The sequence below is a fragment of the Talpa europaea genome (assembly GCF_964194135.1).
Source record: "Talpa europaea genome assembly, contig: HAP1_SCAFFOLD_93, whole genome shotgun sequence".
Taxonomy (NCBI): Eukaryota; Metazoa; Chordata; class Mammalia; order Eulipotyphla; family Talpidae; genus Talpa; species Talpa europaea.
Genome location: NW_028168025.1, coordinates 81,565 through 105,209, shown reverse-complemented (window position 1 = coordinate 105,209; position 23,645 = coordinate 81,565). Strand labels below are relative to the sequence as shown.

Here is a 23,645-nt window from a genome sequence, read left to right as displayed (position 1 = left end):
CGGCCCCAAACGCGACGGGGGGGCGGAGGCCCCGGCAGCCCCGCGGGCCCCGCTCGAGGGCGCGGGCAGCTTCTCCCCACGGCCCGGCGCCCCGGCTCGGACGCCCCGCCTGGAGGCCAAGGCCAGAAGCGCGCCCGCGGGGAGCCCCCGGGTCCTCCCGGTCCCCCGGCCTTGTGCCCGTGGACGGCGTCGCGCCGGGACCCCGGCTCTGGCTCCTGCCGCCGGGGGCTCGGGGCTCGCGGCGCCGGGGGGCGCGGGGCGGGGCGGGCTCTCTCCGTCCTCGCCCGCGGCCCCGCTCCGGCCCGGCCGGCCCTGCTCTCGCTGGGGCCCCCGCGGCGCGCGCGCCACCTCGCTGCGGCCTCCCGGGGGCCAGGGCGGTCGCTGAGTCCCGGGCGGTGTCCGCGGCCCCGTGGGCGGGACGTGGCCGGCTCCGGGCCTCGGAGCCGGGGACACACCTGGCCCCCCGGGCCGGGCCGCGCGCCACCGGCACCCCCGACAGCGGCCAGGGCCCGCGGGCGCCCGGGGGCACAGAGCGCGCCCGGCCCGGCGCCAGGGGGTGACCCACGGGCCGCGACCGGCCAGCGCGGGGCCCCCACGGGGCGAGAGCCCCGACCCGCGGGGCCCCAGAATGCGCGGCGGGCGCCCGGCGGGGGGCCGGGGTGGCGGCCGCGGGGAGCTCAGGGCGCCCGGAGCGGCTGCCCGGCCCCAACATGGCCGCCCGGCCGCCGCCGCCCGGCTCCAAGATGGCGCGGCCCGCTCGCCGTCGGGGCGGCCCGGCGCCCCCGCCGCGCCCGTCCCTGGACCCCGAGCCGGCGGGGCGCCCGCGCGGACGCCCGTCCCCCACGCCTCGGCCGGGGCAGGCGGGCCCTGACCGCTCGCGCGGTGACTTGGGGAGCTCCGGCTCTGCGGGGCCGCCCGGCCGGCTGGGGCCTCGGGTGCCCGCAGCAGCAGCAGCAGCAGCAGCAGCAGCAGCAGCAGCAGCAGCGCGGGCGGGCGCGTGCCCAGAGCCGCGGGCGGCTTCCCGCAGGGCGTTGGGGCGCGGCTCCCGCGCCGCCCCTGGGGGCTGCTGCCACCCCCGCCCCTGGCCGCCGCCGTCAAGGGGCGCGGGGGCCACGCGGGCGCGGGGGGCGCGCTGAGCTCGCGTGAGGGGCGCCGCCAGGCGCCCCGGGACTCAGGGCTGCCGCGGCGGGGGCTCGGGCTCCGCGTCCGCACCTGCCGGAGTCTTCCCGCCGCGCCTCTGCTCCCTGCGCCTGCCCCCACGGCCACGCGCGGCGGCCCCGGGCTCCCCGGGTGCACGCGAGGGCGCTGGCGGCGCGGCTGGAGCTCCCCGCGGCCCCCTGCCAGGCCGCCGGGCCCGGAAGCAGCAGGACGCCCCGAGGCCGGGAGGGCGGGCAGCCGCTGCGCGCCCCCTGCCAGGAGCGGAGGCCGGGGGAGCCGGGCGGGCGCCCCTGCGCTGTGCCGGCCGGGGGCAGGCAGTGGGGTGCCCGCAACTGCAGCCCGTGGGCCCGGCTTTCTAGAGAACCGCCTCAGCCGCCGCCCGGTGCCAGGGGCCGGCCCGGCTGCCCCGCCCCGCGTGGCCGCCTCTGCGCCCGGTGCCCCTCGCCGGACTCGCAGGTGCCGCCCGTGGGGGTGGGGACGCCGGCGGGCACCCTCACCTGGCGGCTGCACCCACTCGCCCGCCTGCTCCAGGAGCGCGTGGGGGACCCACCGTTCCTGCCTCCCCGACGGGCGCCCCCACAGGCCCCAGGAGGCAGCGTTGCCCTCAAGCGCCCCGCTCCTGGGTGCCCACCCGGACTCCTGGGCCGGCCAGCGTGGGCCGCGAGTGCCGAGTGACCTGCCGCAGGGTGCTGGGCCTGAGCCAGAGCGGGCACCTGCAGTTCGTGCCCCCCCACAGGCGGCAAGTTGCCACAGCACTTGAAGTGTCCCCGCAGGGCCCAGCAGCAGGGACGGGGGCTCCCCCCACCCGCTGCACATGGAGGGGACAGTGCCAGGCCTCAGGGCTGCCCGCCAAGTGCCCGCCAGCCACTGGGGTGTTCTGGCCCCCCAGCCCTGCCTTCCCTTCCTCCCCAGCCCCACCCAGAGGGTCGGGCACCCCTTGCGCCCAAGAACTGGCACAGATGGAGCCGCCCCATCCGCGGGGGGGGGGGGGACACCGCATTTCTAGGCCAGCGCGGCGGAGGCAGCCCAGTTAGCGCGGCTAATTTCAGCCCCTGGTCCCCCTGGACTTGCAGCTGGCATCGGAGTGCGGTCATGCGGAGGACATGGCCACCCTGGGCACCCCAGCCCGCAGGACACCCCGGGGCCACTCTGGAGCCCAGAGAGGAGGCCGGAGCGGCAGCGCGGCCCCCCCACAGCTCCAACGCCAGGCCAGGCAGACACTGGCCCCTGGGCCCCCAGCCACGGAGCTGGCGCCCGGGCAGAGGCGGCCCCTGTGGGGCTGGCCCCACGCACACCAGGGGCTGCGGGCACTGCCTGACCCTGGGGTTGCCGCCGCAGCTGGCTCGTCTGCACCCTACAACCCAGGCCAGTCGGGGGCCCCGCTGCCAGCAAGGATGCCCGCCCAGGAGGGGGAGCCCCCCCAGCCCGCAAACCCCTCACGGAACAGCCTGGTTTCCTTGAGCCCTGGTTCTGGCAGGGGCTCCGGGCGCCTGGGCAAGTCACACAGGGGCCCGCCCGGGGGGCCGGGGGCCGGGCCTGCTGTCCTCCAGGCCGCTGTCGCTGCAGGGCCCGCCAGGACGCAGGTGCAGGCTGCAGCCCGCGGCCTCGGGGTGCAGCTCCCTGAGGAGCGCCGGGGCGGGCAGGCGCGGGCACACAGGGCTCGGGCCTGAGGAGGCGTGAGGGGCCCCCCCAGAACACCGGCCCCTCCCTCCCTCCCAGGTTCGGGGACCCGGGCCTGGACACCCAAGCGGCCGCGGTGGGCGACCCGGCAGGGGACCCCCTCCGCGCCACCCCGCCCGGGCCCTCGGGAGCCGCCGCGGGGGGCCGGGGCGCTCGCAGGCCGCGGGGCGGGGCCGGGGCGGGCCCAGGTGGCGGCAGCGGGCGGGGCGCCCCCCGGGACTCCCCGCGCCCGCGCGCCGGCCCCTCACTTCGCCGGCCCCGGGCCCCGCCACACGTCGCCGTCCGCCTCCCCGACCCGTCCGCCTCCCCGACCCTCGTCGCGGCGCCCTCGCAGTCACCGCCCAAGGTGAGTCGCCGGCGGCCCGAGCTGCGGGGTCCCGGGGTCCCCCAGCCAGACCCCGCGCTCCTCTGCGCGCCGGGGGGTCGGGCCGCGCGGGTAGCGGGGTCGGCTGCCACCGGCTCCCGGGCCCGGCGGGGCGCGCGCTCAGCGGCGGGGCGCGCGAGCGTGGGGGCCCCGGTGGAAAGTCGCTGCGCGGCCCCGGCCCCCCCCCCCCGCGCCCTCGCCGGCGCCCCCCCACCCCTCTCCGGGTCCGGCCGTCCTGGACACCCCCGCGCTCAGTACCCCCAGGCGGGTGGGGCCTCCTGGGGGGGGCAGGGCCCCAACCTCGCCCCGGACAGCAGCCCCGGCCCTCGGGGCGGACCCCTGGCTTCTCGGAGAGGCGCCCGCGGGCCGGGGATGCAAATCGCAGCCAAATGCCCGGGGCCGGGGCTCGGTGCCCGCGGGGCGCCCGGCCATGCAAAGCAGCCGGAGGGGGGGCAGCCCCGGGCGGGGAGCGCGGGCCCGGGCCCCGCCTGCCCAAGCGCCCGGCCCCGCGAGGCCGGCATGGGGTGCGGAGCTGGGCGGAAAGTTTCCCCGCGGCTAATGAGCCCCGCGGGGAAGGGGCAGGCTCTGGGGCCGGCAGCGGCGCCGCCCGCGCCGCCCTGGGGGCTCCCGAGAGGGCGGGGGGGGGCAGGGGGCCCAGCCCCGCAGGCCCCCCGCAGGCCCCCCCGCAGCCCCGGCTCCGCCCCCCGCAGCCCCACGCTGGCCGCCGCCGAGAAGGAGGACCCCACCGAGGAGTGGGACGAGCCCCGCCTGAGGAAGGAGGTGGAGAGCCTGCGGCACCAGCTGGCCTTCCCGCGGGAGATGTCCTCCCGGTCCATCCCCGAGTGAGTGCCCGGCCCCCGCCCGCCCGCGCCCCCGCCCCCCGCCCGGCCCCGCGCCCCCCGCCCGGCCCCCGCCCGCGGCCCCCGCCCGCTCACCCGCCCCCGGCCCGCAGGCTCCTCAAGTGGATCGAGGACGTCACCCCCAAGGACCCCTTCCTGAACCCCGACCTCATGAAGAACAACCCGTGGGTGGAGAAGGGCAAGTGCGCCATCCTGTGAGCGCCCGGCCTTTATAAAGATGCCGCCGCCCGCCGCCGCCTCGTGTCTCTGGCCTCCGCCGCGGGGGGGGGGGCGGGGGGCGGGGGGGCGGGGGGCACGGGGGGCGCGGGGGGGGGGGGGCCGCGCAGGTGCTACAGCAGGTCCCGGATGTACAGGCCGCGCCGCACGGCGTTGGACACGCCCTCCTTGAAGCGGAACCAGACGTCGCTGCTGCCCACGGCGGTGCCCACGCGCCGCGCCGCCGCCTCGGGCTCGGGCTCGGGGGCCGCGTCGCCTGCGGGCAGCGGTGGCGGGTCGGTGGCGGGTCGCAGAGCCCGGGCCCGCCCCCCGCGCCCCGGGCGCCCCACACACCTGCGCCCGGCGCCGCCGCTCTCCTGACCACCGCGCGTCCGAAGAAGTCCCTCTCGGGCTGGGGGGGCAGCCGGTCAGGCGGGGCGGCCCCGCGGCCCCCCCCCCCCCCCCCCCCCGCCCAGGGGCGCCCCCGGCCCCGCGCGCACCTGCTCCTCCAGGGCCGCCCTCTGCGGGCCGCGCTCCCGCCGCTGCTCCTGGCCGCGCCGCGCGGGGGGCGGATCCTCGGCTCCCGGGGGACCCCCGACCACCTGCGGGGCGGGGGGGAGGGGAGGGGTGAGGGCCGCTGGGCACAGCCCCGCGAGCGCAGCCGCTCTCGCCCTGCTCGGCCGGCGCGGGCTCACCTGGGGCCGGTGCCCACTGCCGGCCAAGGCCTCCGCCCGCCGCATCTTCTCCACCTCGATCTCGCGGGCGATGAGCTGCTTGGCCTGGTAGGTGAGGGGCTTGCGGGCGGGCAGCTCGGGGAAGCGGCAGACCTCCTCCACGTCCCTGCCCCGGGACAGACGGCGCCAGGGTGCGCTCAGCGGGGCGAGACTCCCGCCGTCCCCCCCCCCAAGCCCCCTTGACCCGGTGCGCGCAGGGGCCCCGGCAACGGGACGCAGGGGCCAATGGCCAGCAGGCAGCTGCAGGGACCGCAGGCCCCGTGGGTACGTCCCAACCCGTGGCCCATCGCCCCAGCCGGGCTGGGCAGAGCTCAGGGCGCGGCTGCGGACTCACGGCTCCAGCCTGTAGAGATACTGGCCGTCCGCTGTGCGCTCCTGGCGGTAGGTCAGGCTGTAGGCCAGCATGGTGCCCACGAGACCGGCCAGCTGCTCCTTCTCGCGGGTGCTGTACAGCTGCGTGCTCACCTGGGCAGGCCGCGGGGGCAGGGTGAGCACTGAGGCTACTGGGTGTGAGTCCCCGCGCCCCCCAGGGCGAGGCACTCACGGGGCGCAGCTTAGGTGCCAGGATGTCCAGCAGCAGGCAGAGGGCGTCCAGCACCAGGGCCTGGGGTGCAGCCCGACTGCGGGTGGCCGGCGCCATACCCGACACCAGCGTCTGGATGAGGTTCTGTGTCTTGCTCATCCGGTTCTGGGCCTGGGGTGGAGGACACGGGCAGCGGGGTCAACCAGGACCCCACGGGACCCCACGGGCTCCCACGTGGCGTGGAGGGCGCACCTCCTGCTGGCTGCTGGGGAAGGCGAGCCTCGGCACACGGCTGGTGGCGAAGAGCACGTGGAAGGCGGCGGGCAGGAAGGGCAGGTAGCGCAGCAGCTGGAAGCGCTGGGCCTGGAGGGCTGCCCGCTGCAGCAGGTCGTCAAACGCCAGCCAGTCCAGGGCGGCGCACACGGCGCCCAGGCTGGACTCCCGCAGGCGCAGCCGCAGGAAGTTGTCAAACAGGCCCTGGGGGCAGCGACCCTGAGCTCTGCATGCGTCGTCGTGGTTCCCCCCCCTATACCCACCCCCTGGTCTGGGCAGGGCAGCCAGTGATGCCACTGCCCTCGGGAAGGGGCAGAGGCCACCCCACTCCTGCCCGCCTGGACAGACCCCAGGCGCGCGGAGGTCCAACGGGAGCCGAGAGGCCATCCCCACCCCTCCTCCGGGCACATCTGTCCACTGGAATCAGGTCGGCCCCCCACGCGGGCCGTGGGCCCCGGGATTTGCGCTGATCCCCATCCCTAATCCGAATCTGCTCACCGGGATGGGATTTAGCCGGGCCTGGGGCAGGGCCCGACGTGGTCCCGCCCTCCAGCGCCATGAAGGGCTCAGGCCGCGCGGCCCGGCCCAGCCCCGCCCCACGCACGCCTCCCACACAGCGGCCAGGGCCCCTGCACCCCCAGCCCGGGAAGGGCCCCCTCCCCACCCCTCGGCCCCTCCCAGGGGTGGGCACACAGCCGCCGTCCAGCAAGGCCAAGGTTCCTGGGTACCTGGACCACCTTCTCATGCTCGCCCGCAGAGGTGGCCACATGCAGGACATGGAGGAACCGCTGTGAGGCCATGGGCAGGGGTGGCTGGGCGCCGTGGGGCCCCACGCCCGGGGGGCCGTCCTCCAGCAGGAGCGCGTGGGCGGGCGGGGCCGCATCCTGGCGCCTGCAGAGGGGCCCACGACGCTGGAGGCCGGCCCCTGCGGGCTCCGGCCCACCCGCTGTCTCCCCTGGGGGCGGCCCGGGCTGTTTCGCGCCCTCTGTGGCTGCTGGGGCCGGCAGGGCGGCGTCAGCCGGGCCCCAGGAGAGGCCAGCGCGGCAGACAGCAGGGCCAGTGCTGGGGCGCGGCGCAGGCTGGGGGCGCCTACCTCTGGGCTCGGGGCAGCTGGAAGACCTCCTGCCACACCGAGAAAAGCCCCTTGCGCTGATCCTTGAGGCCCACGTGTGTCGCCTGCACGGCCTGCACGCTGAGGTCCCGCTGGCCCCGCCTGTGCAGGAACTGGACACAGGCGCTGGTGGGCGCCAGGCGGCCCCGCCCCGCCCCGCCCCGCCCCGCCCCGCCCCGCCCGGGCCAGGCCCCGCCCACCTGCAGGGTGTTGATGCAGGCGCGGATGTCGTGGTCCGCCTTCTCGCAGAGGGCGGCCAGCGCGCCCGGGTCGGCCCGCATGCCCTGCCGCAGGGAGATCTGCCGGGAGGCGGGGCTGGGAGACGCGCCAGGCCGGGCCCGCCCCCGCCCCTCCAAACAGCCCACCCCAGGGGCCCTGTGGGCTGGCCTGCTCTCCGCTGCTGTCCAGAGGTCCAAGTGGCCTGACCCCCCCACGTGCCCGGGCCAGCAGGGCGCACCTCCTGAAGCCGCTGCACGAGCCGCGAGGGCAGGGTGGGCGGGAAGTGGAGCAGGAACGCCTGCTGCTTCAGCTGCCGCAGAGATGGCGCGAACCTGGGGGCACAGGCGGGTCCACACCAGCCCACGCACTGGCCCAGGCCCGCGCCCGCCCACCCCACTCACTGGTCATTGCAGATGCAGATGATGGGCCGTGTCAGGAGGCGCCCCTCAGCCCGGCGGCGCCGTCCCCCTCCCGAGGGCGCGGCTGGGCCTCCTGGCTCTGTCTCCTGCGGGCCTTTGCGGTCCAGGATGCTCAGGAGAACGTTGATGGCGGCCTGCAGGACCACAGGTGACTTGTGAGCCACCTCCCGCCTCCGCCAGCTCCGCCCGCGGCCACCACCCGGCGCGCACCGTGGGGGCCCCGTCGATCTCATCCAGGAGCAGGCAGTTGGGCCTCCCGCCGGCGCCCAGCACCGACTCCATCTGCGTGGCCGCCTCGATGCGGGTGCGGAAGGCCTCGGGGCTGCGGTCATCGCTGCAGCGGGGGATGGGCATCAGTACATGCCCGCGCCCTGACCGCACAGGCTGCCCCCACCCCACCGCCCGCGCCCCCAGGGCTCGCTGTTCCCTCCCAGCCCAGGCGGTTGCTCACCTGGCGTTCACCTCCACCACGCAGTAACCCGCGTGCCAGGCGATCACATGTGCCAGCGTGGTCTTGCCCAGACCCGGGGGCCCGCACAGCAGCGCCACCTACAGCCGGAGCGATGAACACACGCTGCCCCAGCCTGTCCTGGTCCCAAGAAACAGCCTGTCCCAGGCCGCGCAGAGAGAAGGCGCAAACACCCCTCTTGTGCAGGCCAACTCTGAGCCGCCCCGGGGGCTCACCTTCTGCCGGGGCCGCTGGCTCGCGTCCAGCTCGGCTTCTAGAATCTCCTCCAGCACCTGCTCTCGGCTTCTCCACTTGCCGGCGGCCGGGGCCTCCTTGGCTGCCCGGACAGGCTCCGAGCTGGGCCGGGGCCTCCGAGCAGGCCTCTCTCGGCCGAACACCACCGGGTCCCACAGCTTCAGCCACTTGAGAAGGCAGCGGTTGGTGAACTGGGGAGCAGAGCCGCGCGCCTTAGCACCGAGGGCCCCAAAGCCGCCCCTCCTGCCGGCGCATGGCAAGCACAGAGGGAGCCCCACATCTCCAGGGGTGGCTACCGGTGACTCCATAAGCAGACCAGCCCCCCCCATCCCAGAGCCGGGTGGCAGGACGTGAGGGGCTCCCCCTAGCATCCAAGACGTCCCCCACAGCCCCACGCTCACGTCGTCACTGAGCAGCTCGGCGTAGCGACGGGGCGCAAACTCGTCCACCCACAGCCAGTGCTGAGGGGAGTCCCGGCCTGGCGCTGGCTCCTCCCCAGGGGTCTCTGGCTCCTCCTCTGGGCTGCATGGAGAGCATCGGCCTGAGCCTTGGGCCAGCCCAGGCCCGTGGGGAGCAGGGGTGCGGGTGGAGGGGCTCACCTGCCCGGCTGGTCCTCCAGCTCCTCCACCTGCCACTGCCGGCGCTGCACAGACAGACAGTAGGGCCAGATCAGAACATCGCAGGAGCATGGGGCCCCAGTTGCGCCTCCAGACCCCAGCACACCCACCTCGCTGTCCACCTGCTCCTTCAGGGAGGCAAAGGACACGCCCAGCAGATCCAACTGACCACAACCACGCCATCGCACGGCAGGGAACGGGGTCTAGGGGAGAGCAGTGATCATGCCGCGGCGATAACCAGCCCTCCCTGAGTCACGAGCGGGGTCCCAGAGCTGGCAGGCTGGACAGTGCAGGAGCCCCAAAGGGGAACCCGGGGAGGGCTGAGAGGAGAGCGCCACAGCACCGAGCCCGCGGCACCCACCTGCACCCCGGTGCCCACGGGGTCGGCCCGCAGCAGCAGGAAGGCCCTGGCGCCGTCCGTGGAGGTCACGTTGATGTAGTCCTCCAGGACCGGCGGCCTCCTCAGGACGGGGTTGCGGGCGGCTGGCGAGGCCCTCGGGAGACCCCGGTCAGCACCGGCTCGCGGGGCCCTGGGGAGAGACGGGCAGGCTCCGTGCTCCCTCCTGCGCCCCTGCGGAGGACCGTGCGGGGCCAGGTCCACCCCAGCCACCGGCGCTCACAGGCCGGGCCTCATCCCGGGCCCTTCCATCCCCCAGGGCCCAGGGCCCAGGCCACACACCCCTCGCCCCACGGCTCTGCCGGGACCTCAGGGCTCCCCGGGGGGGTGATGTCCGGAGAGGAGGCGTCAGGAAAGGGAGGCTCGTCCATGTCGTCCGGCTCGAAGCTCAGTTCCCTGACGACCTCGAGCCTGGGCCGCTTAATCCTGGGAGCTGGGGAGACACCGAGGAGGAACAGCCGCCCGCCCGCCGCCCGCCGCCCGCCGCCCGCCGCCCGCCGCCCGCGCACGTACTGGACAGCAGCGCTCCGACCCCCGGGTCCTCGGGCGCCGGTGGCCTCTTGCCGGCCGCGTCCTGGCGACCCCCGGAGAGGCCGCCCTGGAGGGCGCGGGGCGCGGCGGCGTCCCCTCCGGCGAGCGGCCCCGCGCGGGTCGGGCGCCCCGCGGTCCCGGGGACCCCGGCGGGGGGCGAGGCGGCCGGGCCTGCGGGGGACAAGCGTCAGCGGCGCCCGCGCGAGCCCCGCCGCGCGCCCGCCCGGGGCCGCCCGCGCGCCCACCTTCCAGCTCGGCCAGCACCTCGAGCTCGGCCGCGAACTGGCTGTGGAAGTCGTGCTCGTCCCGCGCGCCCGCCGCCATGGCGCCCGCCCGCCTCGCGCTCAAGCCGCGCGCCGCCCCGCCCCGGGCGCCCGGCAGGCCCGGCGTCCTCCGCCGTGGGGCGGGGCGTGGCGGCGCGCGGAGGCGGGGCCCGGGCTCCCGGCGCCCGCCATTGGCCGGCTCGGCCGCCCGTCGCGCGGGGGGGCGGGGCGGGGCGGGGCGCGAAGGCGGGGCCCGGCCTCCCGGCGCCCGCCATTGGCCGGCTCGGCCGCCCGGCGGGGCGGGCGGGGCGGGCGGGGCGGGGCGGGGCGCGGAGGCGGGGCCCGGGCTCTCGGCGCCCGCCATTGGCCGGCTCGGCCGCTCGTCGCGCCGGGCGGGCGGAGCGGGACGGCACGCAGAGGCGGGGCCCGGGCTCCCGGCGCTCGCCATTGGCCGGCTCGGCCGCCCGTCGCACGGGGCGGGCGGAGCGGGACGGCACGCAGAGGCGGGGCCCGGGCTCTCGGCGCCCGCCATTGGCCGGCTCGGCCGCCCGTCGCGCGGGGGGGCGGGGCGGGGCGGGGCGCGAAGGCGGGGCCCGGGCTCCCGGCGCCCGCCATTGGCCGGCTCGGCCGCCCGGCGGGGCGGGCGGGGCGGGCGGGGCGGGGCGGGGCGCGGAGGCGGGGCCCGGGCTCTCGGCGCCCGCCATTGGCCGGCTCGGCCGCTCGTCGCGCCGGGCGGGCGGAGCGGGACGGCACGCAGAGGCGGGGCCCGGGCTCCCGGCGCCCGCCATTGGCCGGCTCGGCCGCCCGTCGCGCGGGGCGGGCGGAGCGGGACGGCACGCAGAGGCGGGGCCCGGGCTCTCGTCGCCCGCCATTGGCCGGCTCGGCCGCCCGTCGCGCGGGGGGCGGGGCGGGACGGCGCGCGGAGGCGGGGCCCGGGCTCCCGGCGCCCGCCATTGGCCGGCTCGGCCGCCCGTCGCGCGGGGCGCGCGGGGCGCGCGGGGCGGGCGGGGCGGCGCGCGGCCGGGCGGGCGAGGCGCGGCGGGAGGCCGGCGCGGGTTGCCGGGCGCCGGGGCGAGCGGGCGCGGGCGGCGGGGGCTGCGCGGAGGGTGGCGGGGGAGGGGCGGGCGGGCGGGCGCGGCGCCCGGCGCCCCGCGGCGCCCCCCGCGCCCCGCCTCGCGGCCGGCCGGGCCCCGGGCCCCGCGGGCGCCGGCGCGCGCGCCATGGAGCCGGGCGGCGCGGAGGGCCCGAGCGTGCTGTACCGCAGCCGCGCCTTCCTGGTGGTCAGCAAGCCCTGGGACGTGCGCATCGACAGCAAGGCCTGGCGCGAGCCGCCCACCCTGCAGCGGCAGCTGCGCCTGCGCTTCCCCGAGCTGGCCGACCCCGGCACCTACTACGGCTTCAGGTGCGCCGCGCCCCGCGAGCCCCGGGCCGCCCGCGCGGGGCCGGCCGCTCACGCTCTGCCCGCGCCAGGTTCTGCCACCAGCTGGACTTCTCCACCAGCGGCGCGCTCTGCGTGGCCCTCAGCAAGGCGGCCGCGGCCAGCGCCTACAAGTGCTTCAAGGAGCGCCGGGTCACCAAGGCCTACCTGGCCCTGGTAAGGCCGCGCGGCCCCGCGGCCCCCCCGCCCCCCCCGCCGGATGGCGGGCGGTCCCCCAGCAGCGTCCCTCCCGCAGGTGCGCGGCCACGTCCGGGAGAGCCGGGTGACCATCAGCCACGCCATCGGCAGGAGCAGCGCGGAGGGCCGGGCCCACACCATGTGCATCGAGGGCACGCAGGGTAGCCCGGGCGCGGGGCGGGCGCGGGGGCGGGCGCGGGGGCGGGCGGGCTGGCCCTGACCCCGGCCTTCCCCGCAGGCTGCGAGAACCCCAAGCCGAGCCTCACGGAGCTGGTGGTCCTGGAGCACGGGCTGTACGCCGGGGCCCCCGCCTCCAAGGTGCTGCTGCAGCCCCTGACAGGTGCGCCAGACGCCCACACCCACCTGCCCGCTGCGGGCCCTGGTCCGGGAGGGAGGGAAAGGGAGACGCGGGAGCCGGGGCATCCCCTAAGGCCCCCTGCTTGTCCGCCCCACGGCCCTGCGGCCTCTCACCCCACGTGGGGTCTCACAGGCCCCAGGCCGCCCTTCCGCCGGTGACCCTAGGAGCCCGCCCCCACGCTGGCAGGCCCCGGGCCCTCCAGCAGAGGAGGCCGCCGCCTTGGGCTCCCGGGCAGCCTGCAGTCTGACCGCCCCACCCATCGCTGCCCGCAGGCCGGACGCATCAGCTGCGTGTCCACTGCAGCGCCCTGGGCCACCCCATTGTGGGGGACCTGACCTACGGGCAGGCCGCGGGCCAGGAGGACCAGCCCTTCCGCATGATGCTGCACGCCCTGTACCTACGCATCCCCACGCAGGCCGAGCGGGTGGAGGCCTGCACGCCCGACCCCTTCCTGCCCACCCTGGACGCCTGCTGGAGCCCCCATACCCTCCTGCGGCCGCTGGACCAGCTCGTCCAGGCCTTGCGGGCCGCCCCTGACCCCGGGCCCACAGAAGGGGACCCCAGGCCCCACAGCCCCTCCACGCCCCTCCCCGGTCCTGGTCGGTCCCCACCGCCTCCTACCAGGCCCTCTGAAACGGAGGCGCAGCGGGCCTCGTGCCTGCAGTGGCTGGCAGAGTGGGCCCTGGAGCCTGGTGACTGAGCGCCGCAGGGGCGGCCAGCAGGGGGAGCCGGGCTGCCGGGAAACCGGGTGTCCTTGGAGCCAGTTCCGCCCCTGGTCTTTTGCTGATTTAGGCAGCAGCTCTGGGGACCCTGGAGGGGGCAGCCAGCCATGCCCCGGAGCAGTGGCTCTGGCTGCCCCCGCTGGCCAGCCCCTCCCCCTGCAGCCCGCTGGGCCCTGAGCCCACGGAGGCCAAGCTGAGCTTCTGCCCACCGCTGGGGTGCCCTGGGGGCAGGTCTCCCTGCACGGGGCGCCTTCCCCGCAGCTGCCCGAGCTTGCCACGCCCGCACGGGGACTGTGGTAGACCATAATAAACGCTCAGCTGCCGGCCTTCCGAGTAACTGTGTGTCTCTCCGGCCCTGGGATCACTCTGGGGTCCTGCTGGCCAAGGCAGCGTGCGCCTGCTCGTCCTGACTGCTGACCCACCTCCCCCAGGAGAGTGAACACCGGGGCCTCTGGGCTCTGTGGGCAGAAGCCTCTCTGGAGGACCCCAGGCCCTCAGCCGACCAGGGGAGCCTCCCCTCAGCCGGGCCTTCGCGGTGCGGCTGCCCCGCGCTGGCCTCAGGGCACCCGAACGATAGGGAGGCTGGGGTGTCAGGGCCAGTCCCAGGGTCCAGCCGCACCTCGGGTGTCAGCAGGGCAGGGCAGCTGCGCCCTCGGCTTCCCTACAGCCAGGCCCTCCCCACCTGCCCTCTCCCCCGCCTAGGGCTGCCTGTCCCTAGCCTCGGGCCTGTTTCTTCACGCGGCCGTGTGCACGCAGCCAGGCCAGCGGGCGGCCAGCGCTCCCCTGCATCCACTGGTGCCCCCTGCTCCGGTCCAGCAAGCAGTTGGCCGGGGCTGGCACCCCCACTACTGGTCAGCCCCCACCCCGAGCCTCAGCTGGACCTGCCCCCCAGGCTCCCCCACCGCGGACTCGGCTACCCAGGCTCCGTCCCAGGGCCTCATCCCCCATGCAGCAGGCCCGCTGGACAGGCCCCCTCCTCGGGCGGGGTCTCGGGGAAGGGCCCGCTCGCTCCGGCTGTGCGCCCATCAGCATCTCCGTAGCCAAGGGGCTGGTGCCTTGGTCCCTGAGGCGGCTGTTCAGCCACGGACCCCCGGCCCTGGAGCCACAGGCAGCAGAGCGAGGGGGCTGGTGGGCAGGTCAGCCCCACTGTGCTGGGGGCGTTTCCGGGCCCTGCACCTGCTGCAGGGAGCGGGGCAGCAGGGGCTGGGCCAGGCGCCCCGTGCCTGCAGACCCGTCCCCAGTGCACACGTGAGCAGCGCCCACACACCCCCGCAGGGGACACGCCCACCTGTGCCCCGGCCAGAGGTGCGTCTGGGCAGCCGCCAACGCTTAGCTCAGCCTGCAACGCTTAGCTCAGCCTCCGCCCCTGGGGCTGCCCCTGGGGCTGGGGAGCAGGTGCCTGCGGTGCCGGCCCCCAGGGCCACCCCGCGTCACCCCGGCAGCCCCTCCCACGCAGCCGCCAGCAGGCATCCCTGCCGGGGTGGGCGGCCACCTGGCAGAGCCCGCGCGGGGCCTCGGGCAAACAGGCGTCTGGCTCTCGGGGACTGGGACCTCTGCCTGGAGCTGCGGGTCTGCCTGCCCGTGGCACCGTCTCTGCGCTCGGGTGAGGCCGCGGCGGGGGCTGGGCCCCGGCCTCCAGGGCCCCGGCCTCCAGCGCCCCGCTGGGGACGACCTCCCGTCTCCCCGCCAGGTGTCCGCAGCGGCAGCAAGGGGGCTGCAGGCCGGGCTGTGCCCACGTGGCTCCCGCCTCCGGGGCTGCTGTCCGGGTGGTGGGTGAGGCCTGGGGGGGCTTGCCTGGCAGGGGAGGCAGGGTGGGGGGCAGGGTGGGGGCCCAGGGCAGGGGGCGCGGCCCCTACCCTGCCTGCGCAAGGCCACCCACAGAGGAGCCAAGGGAGGGGTTAATTGGAGACGTGCGGCTCTGGTCCCCGGAGCCCCGACCTGCGATAAGAAGGGCCCCGGGATTTGGCCCTCGCTGCCGCCGCGCCTTCTCCTCGCAGACGCTTGTTTGTGGGGTTGGGTCTCTCCCTGAGGACAGAGGCAGCGGAGGCCGTGGCCCCAGGCCCGGCACCGCACCGGCCTGCGTGACCCCAGGCCCCGGCCTCCCCTGCAGCCCGGGCTGGACCTGCGCCCCCGAACCCGCCCGCCGGCCAGGACGCCCTCGCGCCGCTCAGCATGGGCCCCGGAGCGGGTGAGCGAGCCCCTTGCGGCGGGACCCCTCTGCGGACAGCAAGCCCGGCGCCCACCCTCCTGAGCTGGCCCTTGGGGCCCTGCCCGGGGGGCCCCCGCAGGCATCAGAGCCGGGAGGAGGGGTAGCACTGGCGACACCCCGCAGGCCGACCCTTGAGGGGACAGGGAGGCAGCGGCCAGGGGCTCGGAGTGGGCGGGGCCCGAGGGCCGGGGTTGGACTGCGGGGCCGGGGCGCCCTCTGCGCACATGCACGGGGCCAGCCCACGCGTCGGGCTCCCCCGCAGGCCTGGGGGCCTCTGGTGTGGGAGCCCACACGCCCCGCTCCCTGCAGGTGTGCTGGCGGGCCCCGGCCTCGCCCTGCTGCTGGCCCTCGCCGCCCACGGTGCGGCGCCCCAGGCCCAGGGCTCCCTGGAGGAGCTGGACGCCAGCAGAGCTGACCTGTGGGCCACGTGAGTCCGTCCCCCCCAGCCCCGGCTCCGCAAAGGTGCGTCTGTGGGCTGGCCCGCCCCCGCCCCCCGCCCCCCCAGCACTGCGTCGTCGCGGCCACCCCAAGGGGCCTGTCCGGCCAGGGCAGTGGCCCCTTATCGCGGGCCCCGGGCAGCCCCTCTGCTTCCTCCTACTGCCCCCATCTGGCCTTGCGGGCCCCAAACCCAGACTCTGGGTCCTTCTCATGGCTCAGGGCTGCCGCACCCCTGCACCCCCTTCCTGGAGCTGGGGCGGTGGGGCGCAGGCCCCGGCACGGTTCACTGGGCTTGCACAGCCAGGAGCCCACACAGCCCCTCCTGCCAGCTGAGGCCTGCGCCCCTCCTGCCCGGGGCCCTCGGCTTGCTGCCTGGTGGTGGTGGACAAGCGGCCTGGGGACGCTGCCCCCCAGGGCTGGCGGTGCGAAGGCTCCCCTCGCCCCGGCTGCCCACTGCTCGGGACTCCCTCCCCACTCTGTGTGCCCCCCAGGGCCAACACCTCCCTCCTGCGAGGCTTCTGGTGCCAGCCGGCCAGCCAGCTGTCCCGGGACCAGCTGTCCGTGCTCATCAGGAGGATGGAGTCCGAGCGGGTGCCCCTGGGAGCCTGGCAGGTCAGCACCCAGTGTGCGCCAAGGCAGGCTGGGGGCCAGGGAGGTTTCTGGGGGGGTGGGGCGTGGGGGGGCAGGCAGGACAGGCTCGGGGGGTGGGGCAGGCTGGAGGGCGTGCCTGGCCACATAGGGAGCTGGCACTGGGTCCCTAACCACCTGGGGTGCTTCTCTCAGGTGGGCTACCCCCCTCCTCTGTACCACTGGGGGCCTCTCAGGCAGTCTGCCCACGACGTGGGGTGGGGCACCCTGGCCACGCCCACCCCGCCTGCACCTGCATCTGCACCTGGCAGCCCCCGCCCTGCGAGCCCGGGGGCGCCTGGGGTCTCGCCCACGCTCCGGGCTGGCCGCGACCGCTGACGCCCCTGGCGGAGGCTCCTCGGAGGGTCCAGGCGTCTCTGGCTTCCCCGGCCGCCTGTGGCCTGGCTGCACGCGCCCCCCGCCCGCCTGCCCCTCGCGGGGCCTCCAGCGCCTGTGACAGGGCTCGGGGAGCCCCGCGTTTAGCTCACGTGCTTGTGGGGCACCCGGCCCGCCCGGCCCGCGCCCCAGGGCCTGGCAGACGCCCGAGGAGCGGGTCTGCGGGAGCCCCGCGCGCGGCGCCCGGTGCTCTCGTGGGCGTCCCGCTTTCCTCGGCTCCAGCCCGCGCGCCGCTCGGCCGAGGCTGGGGTCTCGGCCCGGGTCTCGGCCCGCCGGGCTGCGGCTGCGGAGCCCCTGCGTGTCCCCGGCCGCCCTCGTGCTCAGCGGTTTCGCAAATGCCTGCGGGCGGGCCGGGCGCGAGGAGGGGGGCGCACCCCAGGGAGGGGGGTGCACCCCAGGGAGCCCCGAGGGCACGGGTGAGTACGGATGGATGGATGGAGGGAGTGCACGGCCCTGAGAGGCCCGGCAGGGGAGGCCCGGGCGCCTTGGGGAGGGGTGTCCCCTCAGCACCCGCGCAGGGCCGGCCTGGGGGCGATGGGGGGGGCGGGGGTGCCCGAAGAGCCTGCGCTCGGCCTGGCAGCGCGTTTCAACGGCCGCGGGCGGGGCGTCCCGGGAACACCCTTTGAGAACCCGGACCCAGGAGAGGGAACCCCTGCGGGCGGGGCCTGGGGAAGCGCCGCCTCCCCACCCCCAAGACGCGCCCCAGGAGAGCAGGGCCGGGCACCCCGACACGCCCGGGGGACGCCTCCCCCCCCCCGGCCCGCAGCCTGGCCCAGGCCGGCCTGGCCCAGCGGCTGCCACCCTCCGCCGCGGCCCCTGCCCCTGGCCTGGCCCCCGCGGCCTCTGATGTCTGGCGCGGGCACGGGGGGGGGGGGGGGGGCCCGCGGGGGGGGGTGCGGCGGGGCCCGAGGGCGCAGTGACCCGCGGGGTCGCCCGGACACCAAGTCCAGGGCAGGGAGACCCGGGCCAAGAGGGCTCCAGGGGCGCTGTGGGGGGCCAGGGCCGGCAGGGGCCGCGTGCGGGGGCGCTGGGTGCCACCCACGGGATCCCAGGGGCTGCATCGGCGCCCCTGCCCCCCACCCTGTGACCCTTGTGAGGACGCGCCAGCGCCCAGCCGCGGGGGTGCCCGGGCGGGGGTCCGGCCCCTTCCCAGGTGGGCCTGGGGCTGAGGCAGGGGCGGGGAGAGGCCTGGGGCGGGCCAGCGGGCGGCGGGCGCGCGGGCACAGGGCCTGGGGGGCGGTGCTGACCCGCCCCGCCCGCGCCGCCCAGCTCAGCTGCCTGGCCAACCTGGCCGCCCTGCGCGGCCTGCAAGGCGACTTCGCGCTGCACCCCCCGGACCTGCTGCTCTTCTACAAGTGAGTGCCCCCCGCGGGCCCCGCTCCCCCCGGCCCAGCCCCGCCCGCCCCGCCCGCCTCCAACAGCCCCTGCCGCAGCCTGTCGCAGGTGAGCCGAGCCCGGTGCCGGGCCTTCTTCTGCCGAGCCGCCCAGGGGGACACGGAGCTGCTGGCCAACCTGCCGGACCAGAGGGCCGCCCTGCGGCGCACGGCGCTGGCCTGCCTGGTGGGCCCCGGGGCGGGGGGGTGGGGACTCGGGGCAGGTGGCCGGGGGCTCCAGATGGGGCTGGGGGGGCCCGGGGCACCTGCACGGGCTGGGGGCAGCCGGCTCCCGCTGACCTGCTGGCCGGCAGGGCGGGGCCCGGCCGCATCTCAGCGCCTCAGACCTGCGGCTCCTCGGGGTGCTGGTGTGCGACATGGACGCGGCCAGCATCGCCGCTGCGGACCCCCACGTGCTGCGGAACCTGCAGCGCTGCCACCGGCTGACCCCCGCCCAGCAGGCCGCCCTCAACACGCTGCTGGCCAGCGGCAGGACCAGCCTGGGGTGCGTGGCCGTCTGGCCCCGGGGGCCTGCTCCGGACCAGAGGGTTCAGGGACCCCCGTGGGACGTGCCCGCCGCGGGGGCGGGGGCGGGCGGCCCCCGCCTGACACGGCGCCCCCACCCCGCCCGCCAGGCCTCCGGGCTCCTGGGACCTCGAGGGGCTGCAGACCCTGGGGCCGCTGGCCGCGCACATCAGCCCTGCGCTGTGGAGGCAGGTGCCAGAGGTACGGTGGGGGCGGGGGGCGGCGGGGTTCAGCCCCCCAGCCTGGGGCCGCCCCGCAGGCCTCTCAGGAGGTCTGTGCCTGGGCGGGCGCGGCCCCGACACGGCCCCAGGGTGCTCTCCGTGCCCCCCAGCCCGCCGGCCTGGACTTCTTCGGCAGCACAGTGGCCGCGTGCCGGGCCGGCCGGCTCAGCCAGCGCGACGCCAGGCGCCTCGTCGCGGGCTTCCTCGCGGCCAAGTCAGCGTCCTCGCGGCCCAAGCGCGGCGCAGGTCGGTGTGGCCGCCGCGGCCCGGGCACCCGCGTGCCCTGCCCGGCCGAGCGCGCGGGAGAGCGGGAGAGCGAGGTCAGCCTAGACCGGGGATGGGCTCCGGGCCGCATTCTCGGCCAAGGGCCGCCCGGGCGGAGGTCACGGGCGCCCGACACCAAGAGCGACGTGGGTGCGGGCACGGCCCCCTGACCAGCCCCGCCGCCCAGCAGGGGGCCGCTGCGTCCGGGGCGACATCACGGCGGCCACGCTGCAGGACGACCTCTTCCTGGTGCGCTACGACTGCGCGCAGCTCGAGTCCTGCCTGGGCAGCCGGGTGCTCAGGGCCAACCTGGACCCCCTGCTGCAGCACCCGCTGCCCGCCGAGTGCCAGCGTGTGGTCAAGGCCAAGCTGGCCCTGGTGAGGGGGGGCGGGGCGCGGTGGGTGGCCGAGGGCGGGGGCGGGGCCGGCGCCACCTGACCCTCCGCCCGCAGGTCTACCCGCGCGGCCTGCCGGAGGAGCAGCTGCGCCGCATCACCTCGCTGGTGTACCTGTACTCCCTCGCGGAGATCCGCCAGTGGAACATCACGTCCAGGGACACGGTCGTGGCCCTCCTGGCCTCGGACGTGGCCCTGGGTAACCAGACCGAGGTGGGGCGGCAGGCCCTGATCCCTGGATCCTCGCCCCCTGCTCCCGGGTCCCCTGATGCCCGGCCCTGCTGACCCTGGTCCCCAGCCCCAAACCTCTGGTTCCTGACCGCGGGGGTCCCCGATCCTCCACCCCCAACCCCCGCCCCCGCCCCCGCCAGGCGGTGCTGCAGAAGTTCCTGGACCACAACGGCACCCTGACGGGCACGCTGCTGGTGGCCCTCGGGGGCTCCCGCCTCTGCTGGATGAGCCCCGGGCAGATCCAGACCATCCGGCCCTCAGAGTTCCGGTGAGCCCGCCAGCCCCAGCCCCGCGCTCTGCCAAGGCGCGGCCCAGGAAGCAGCCTCAGGGGGGCCGGGCCGGGCGGGGCAGGGGGAGGCCGCCGACCTCCCGCTGCTCCCCGCCCCCACGTCTCCGTTCGGGTTTCCTCCTCTGGAGGCCGGAGGTCAGGCTGGGGCCTCCCCAGTCCAGTGCGGCCCGTCCCCGGTGCCCCTGAGTCAGAGAACCCGCGTCCCAAGGTTGCGGGTGGGCGGGAGCTGCAGGGGGCCGCTGCCCAGCCCTGGCCAGAGGGCAGAGGACGCCTGTGGTCAGGGGCGAGGGGCCGGCGGTCCGGGTGCTCAGCCTCGCCCCCCGCAGGCTGGCCGGGGCACTGGACATCTCCGCCTGCCCCCAGAGCCAGAAGAACATGGTCTTCGCCAAGGCCCGCGAGGCCTTCGGGGGCACCCGGACCACGGCTGCCTACTATCGCTTCATGCGCCCCTACTTAGGTGAGACCCGTGGGGGCGGGCAGGCGCCCCGCAGCCCCTCCACACCCTCTCACGGCTCCCCGGCCCCCAGGCGGCGCCCCCGTGGAGGAGCTGTGGCGGCTGGCCCGGGCCAACATCACCCTGGACATCGACACCTTCACCAACCTGAATCCGCACGTGCTGCTGGTGGGCTGGGGCCCGGGGCGCCCTCGAGTCGGGGGCGCAGGCTGGGGGCCCGCCAGGAGCCCCCCAGGCCTCTGCCCCACGGCCTTACCCCCGCAGAACCTGAGCTTGAACAACGTGACCAAGCTCCTGGGCCACAACGTGGGGGACCTGCTGCGGGCACGCAGCCACCCGGCCATCAGCATCTGGCTCCACGGCCTCAGCGACACGGCCCGGCAAGAGCTGGGCATCGACAGCGACCTCCCCGCCGGCTCCGCTGACCCCGGCCGCTCCCCCCACGGGACCCTCCCCACCGCTCCCCTGGCCCTCCAGCTCGCCCCTGGCGGTGTTGGGGAGGCCGCCAGCTCAGGTGCGCCCGCCCCGGCCTGCCCTGGCCGTGCCCCGCCCCCCCCAGCAGACCTGCGGCCCGTGCCCCTCCCCTGCACCTGCAGGGAAGGGATGGGAGCCCCGGCACCTCCCCCGGTGCCTGCTGCCCCGCTGGAGGACACACCTCCTCTGCCGGCCTGGGTGGCGAAGGCCCAGGTGGGGGGGGCACTTTCCCTGGGAGTCCTCCCGGGGCGGCGAGGGGCCTTGGGGTGCTGCCCCGGCACTGACCGCTGCTCCTCCCCCCAGGCAGCACGGCCGCGCACCTGGGCTGCCTGCCGCTGGCCGTGGCCCTCCCCTCCGGCCTCCTGTGGCTGCTGATGTCCGGACGCCTCAGGGCCCAGCCTGGACTGTCGCTGAGGCACCGCAGCGGGAACCCCCAAGACAGCCCTGCCCCCCCATGGCACTCGGCAGCCACGTTGGCGGGGGTGGGGGCGCGGGCCCCAGGCCCAGCCAGGCCGGGTGGGGAGGGAAGTGCCGCCCGCTCTGACCGCAGGGGTCGCGGGGAGCCGGGCCCCTGAGCCAGGGCCTTCGCTGCGCTCCGAATAAAGACAGTGACGCCCCGCCGTGTCCCTCGCTCTCCCAACCGGCACAGAGGGCAGGTCTGGCCTCAGTCGCCTCTGGCAGAAGGCCGAGCGCCGCCCCCGCGGCCGCCCCAGCAGCACGACCTCCACGGAGGGGCAAGGCCTCTTTATTGAACCCCAACCCTGGCGGGGCGCCAGCACTGCCCCCGTCGGCCCGGCCTGCAGGGTCCCGCAGCGGGGCAGGGCGCGGGGTGGGGTCCTGCTCCCGCCTCCGAGGTGAGCTCAGTTCAGGGTCCCGGCCAGGAGCAGGATGGGGGTCAACGCGAGCGCAGGTCCAGGCCCAAGAAGGTGGGGACCCCTGGCAAGGGCCTCTGTCCAGAGAGGGGCTGAGTCAGAGACCTGCGCCCTGGCCCCCCCGCGCCCCTCCCCCACCCCTGTGCTCCCCCTTCCCTGCCACCCCCACGCGCCCCCCCACCCCCGCCCCGCACCTTGGCGGCGGAGGTCCAGGACCAGGTAGCCATTGGGGATGCCCCCCAGGAGCCCCAGACCCAGCCGGTCCAGCTGGCCCTGTGGCTGGCGCAAGAGCCAGTCGCGCACGGGGCTGCTGTGCTGCTCGGCCTTCAGGCCCAGCACGTTGGGACCCAGGAGTCTCTGCACCTCGGAAACGGTCAGGGACTGCCAGAGCCCCCAGGCGGCTGTCAGGGCGCCCAGCCACACCCCCGCCGGCCGCCGCGCCCCCTCGGCCCCTCCCTCAGGGCCGTACCAGCACCGCCTCTAGCTGCAGCTTCTTGAACGTAGCTACGTCCAGGGTTAGGTTCTGTCCAGCAAGAGCCCGCAGGTCCTCTGAGGGGGCCCCGCCTGCCAGAGGGAGGGGCCTGAGCCCACACGTAGCGCCAAGCCCCCCGCGCCCCTGTTCCTGAGGGGTTCTGGGCCCGGGACTGCCGCCCAGTGGGGTTCAGAGCGCGCAGGGTCTCCCCTGCCCACCCGGGCAGCAGGAGGCGGCTGCAGCCTCACCCAGGAAGGGCTTGATCCTCGAGAGGCGCTCAGACCCGCTCAGGTTCCCCAGGGCGGCGCGGGCCACGCGGTAGAGCGCGTCCATCTGCGGTGGGCGGCACACATCCAGGTCCGCGGGCTGGATGGCCCTGGGGGCAGCGGGCTGGCAGTGAGACAGCGGGGACCTTGCCCCCGCCCACAGGCCCGCACTCACCAGAGCACACTGGGAGGCACTGAGCGCAGCTGCTGGGGGCTGAGGGCACACAGGGAGGCGGGGCAGACAGCGGCCAGGGCGGTCAGGGTGGCATGGTCCAGCTGGCCACCTCCCGCTACATAGCGGACAATCAGGGCGGCCACCTGTAGGAGGAGATACAGAGGGGCCGTAGTGCCCAGGAGAGCCCCTCCCCTGACAGCACCACCTCCACCTGTCCGCCCCGGAAGGCCACCTGGGCGTCCACTTTCCGGCCTTCACTGGCTCTGAGCAGAGACATCACGGTTTCCAGGGATGTCACATTCCACTTGTGGACATCCTCGGGGGTGACCTCCAGGAAGAAGCTCCCCAGGCGCCTGACCAGGGTCTCGGGGTAGCCCTGCGGGTGGAGCTGCAGGGTGGCCTCAGTGCCCCGCTCCGCGGCAGGTGGCTCACCGCGGGCGGGGCTGGGCGCGCGCTACCTCGTCCAGCTTGCACTTGAAAACGCGGAGCTGCTGGTAGGTGAAGGGCATCAGGCTGACCCGGTCCATCTGCGCGTCCAGCAGGGCCGCGTCCACGCAGGCCTCCAGCTCCCAGTCCTCGTAGAGGACGAGCCTCTCGTCCACGGCGGCCGGGCTCCGCCCCGGGGGACAGGCCCCTGCGGGCGCACGCGTCAGGCTCCGCCCAGCGCCCCGCGAGAGCCTCTCCGGGCTTGTGTGCCCATCGGCGAAGTGGGGTGACTCGGCTCTACGGAAGCTCCTATGGACCCAGCGGCCACCGCGCGAGCCCCCCGGCCCCCCAGGGCCCGCGCCTCGCTTACTCGCTGCGGCCGGCCGGACGCTCGGGAGGACGCCTGCCGGCTCCGGCCGCTGCTGGGACGGGCCCGCGGCGCCCTAGGACAGAGCGCGGCTGTGGGAGCTGCGGGGCCGCCCGGCCCGCCCGGCCTCCGCGAGGGGCTTACCCGAGCTGCGTCCGCGGCCTCCGGAGGCAGCGCCCACCCTGCGGGGCGGGGCCAGGCTCAGGGGCGGGGCCTCGGGAGGCAGCGCCCACCCTGCGGGGCGGGGCCAGGCTCAGGGGCGGGGCCTCGGGAGGCAGCGCCCACCCTGCGGGGCGGGGCCAGGCTCAGGGGCGGGGCCTCGGGAGGCAGCGCCCACCCTGCGGGGCGGGGCCAGGCTCAGGGGCGGAGCCTCTGGAGGCATCGCCCACCCTGTGGGGCGGGGCCAGGCTCGTGGGCGGGGCCTCTGGA

The 23,645-nt window shown here is 77.0% G+C and overlaps 3 protein-coding genes across 3 annotated transcripts; 2 read left to right on the top strand and 1 right to left on the bottom strand.

Annotated features, from left to right (window-relative positions):
- Positions 1–4,391: 4,391 nt before the first annotated feature.
- On the bottom strand, positions 4,392–10,108 carry CHTF18 (chromosome transmission fidelity factor 18; the record flags this gene model as incomplete). Its single annotated transcript, XM_084259763.1, has 21 exons — positions 4,392–4,534; positions 4,612–4,669; positions 4,758–4,859; positions 4,953–5,097; positions 5,326–5,456; positions 5,536–5,685; positions 5,767–5,991; positions 6,516–6,678; positions 6,881–7,011; positions 7,099–7,197; positions 7,356–7,449; positions 7,519–7,670; positions 7,747–7,870; positions 7,988–8,085; positions 8,221–8,430; positions 8,641–8,780; positions 8,963–9,059; positions 9,218–9,386; positions 9,536–9,686; positions 9,767–9,955; positions 10,030–10,108. 21 exons carry the CDS (start codon positions 10,106–10,108, stop codon positions 4,392–4,394), a joined length of 2,850 nt encoding a protein of 949 aa, XP_084115889.1.
- Positions 10,109–11,264: 1,156 nt separating this feature from the next.
- RPUSD1 (RNA pseudouridine synthase domain containing 1) lies at positions 11,265–13,059 on the top strand. Its single transcript, XM_084259771.1, has 5 exons — positions 11,265–11,449; positions 11,518–11,641; positions 11,721–11,823; positions 11,901–12,002; positions 12,293–13,059. Exons 1-5 carry the CDS (start codon positions 11,268–11,270, stop codon positions 12,718–12,720), a joined length of 939 nt encoding a protein of 312 aa, XP_084115897.1. The 5' UTR covers positions 11,265–11,267; the 3' UTR covers positions 12,721–13,059.
- Positions 13,060–15,095: 2,036 nt separating this feature from the next.
- Positions 15,096–21,213, top strand: MSLN (mesothelin; the record flags this gene model as incomplete). The annotated part of the gene is made up of 14 exons (XM_084259762.1): positions 15,096–15,378; positions 15,881–16,001; positions 17,682–17,767; positions 17,846–17,972; positions 18,100–18,290; positions 18,421–18,511; positions 18,642–18,783; positions 18,986–19,173; positions 19,248–19,403; positions 19,562–19,689; positions 20,037–20,167; positions 20,238–20,332; positions 20,429–20,678; positions 20,942–21,213. Exons 1-14 carry the CDS (start codon positions 15,176–15,178, stop codon positions 21,211–21,213), a joined length of 2,181 nt encoding a protein of 726 aa, XP_084115888.1. The 5' UTR covers positions 15,096–15,175.
- Positions 21,214–23,645: the final 2,432 nt, after the last annotated feature.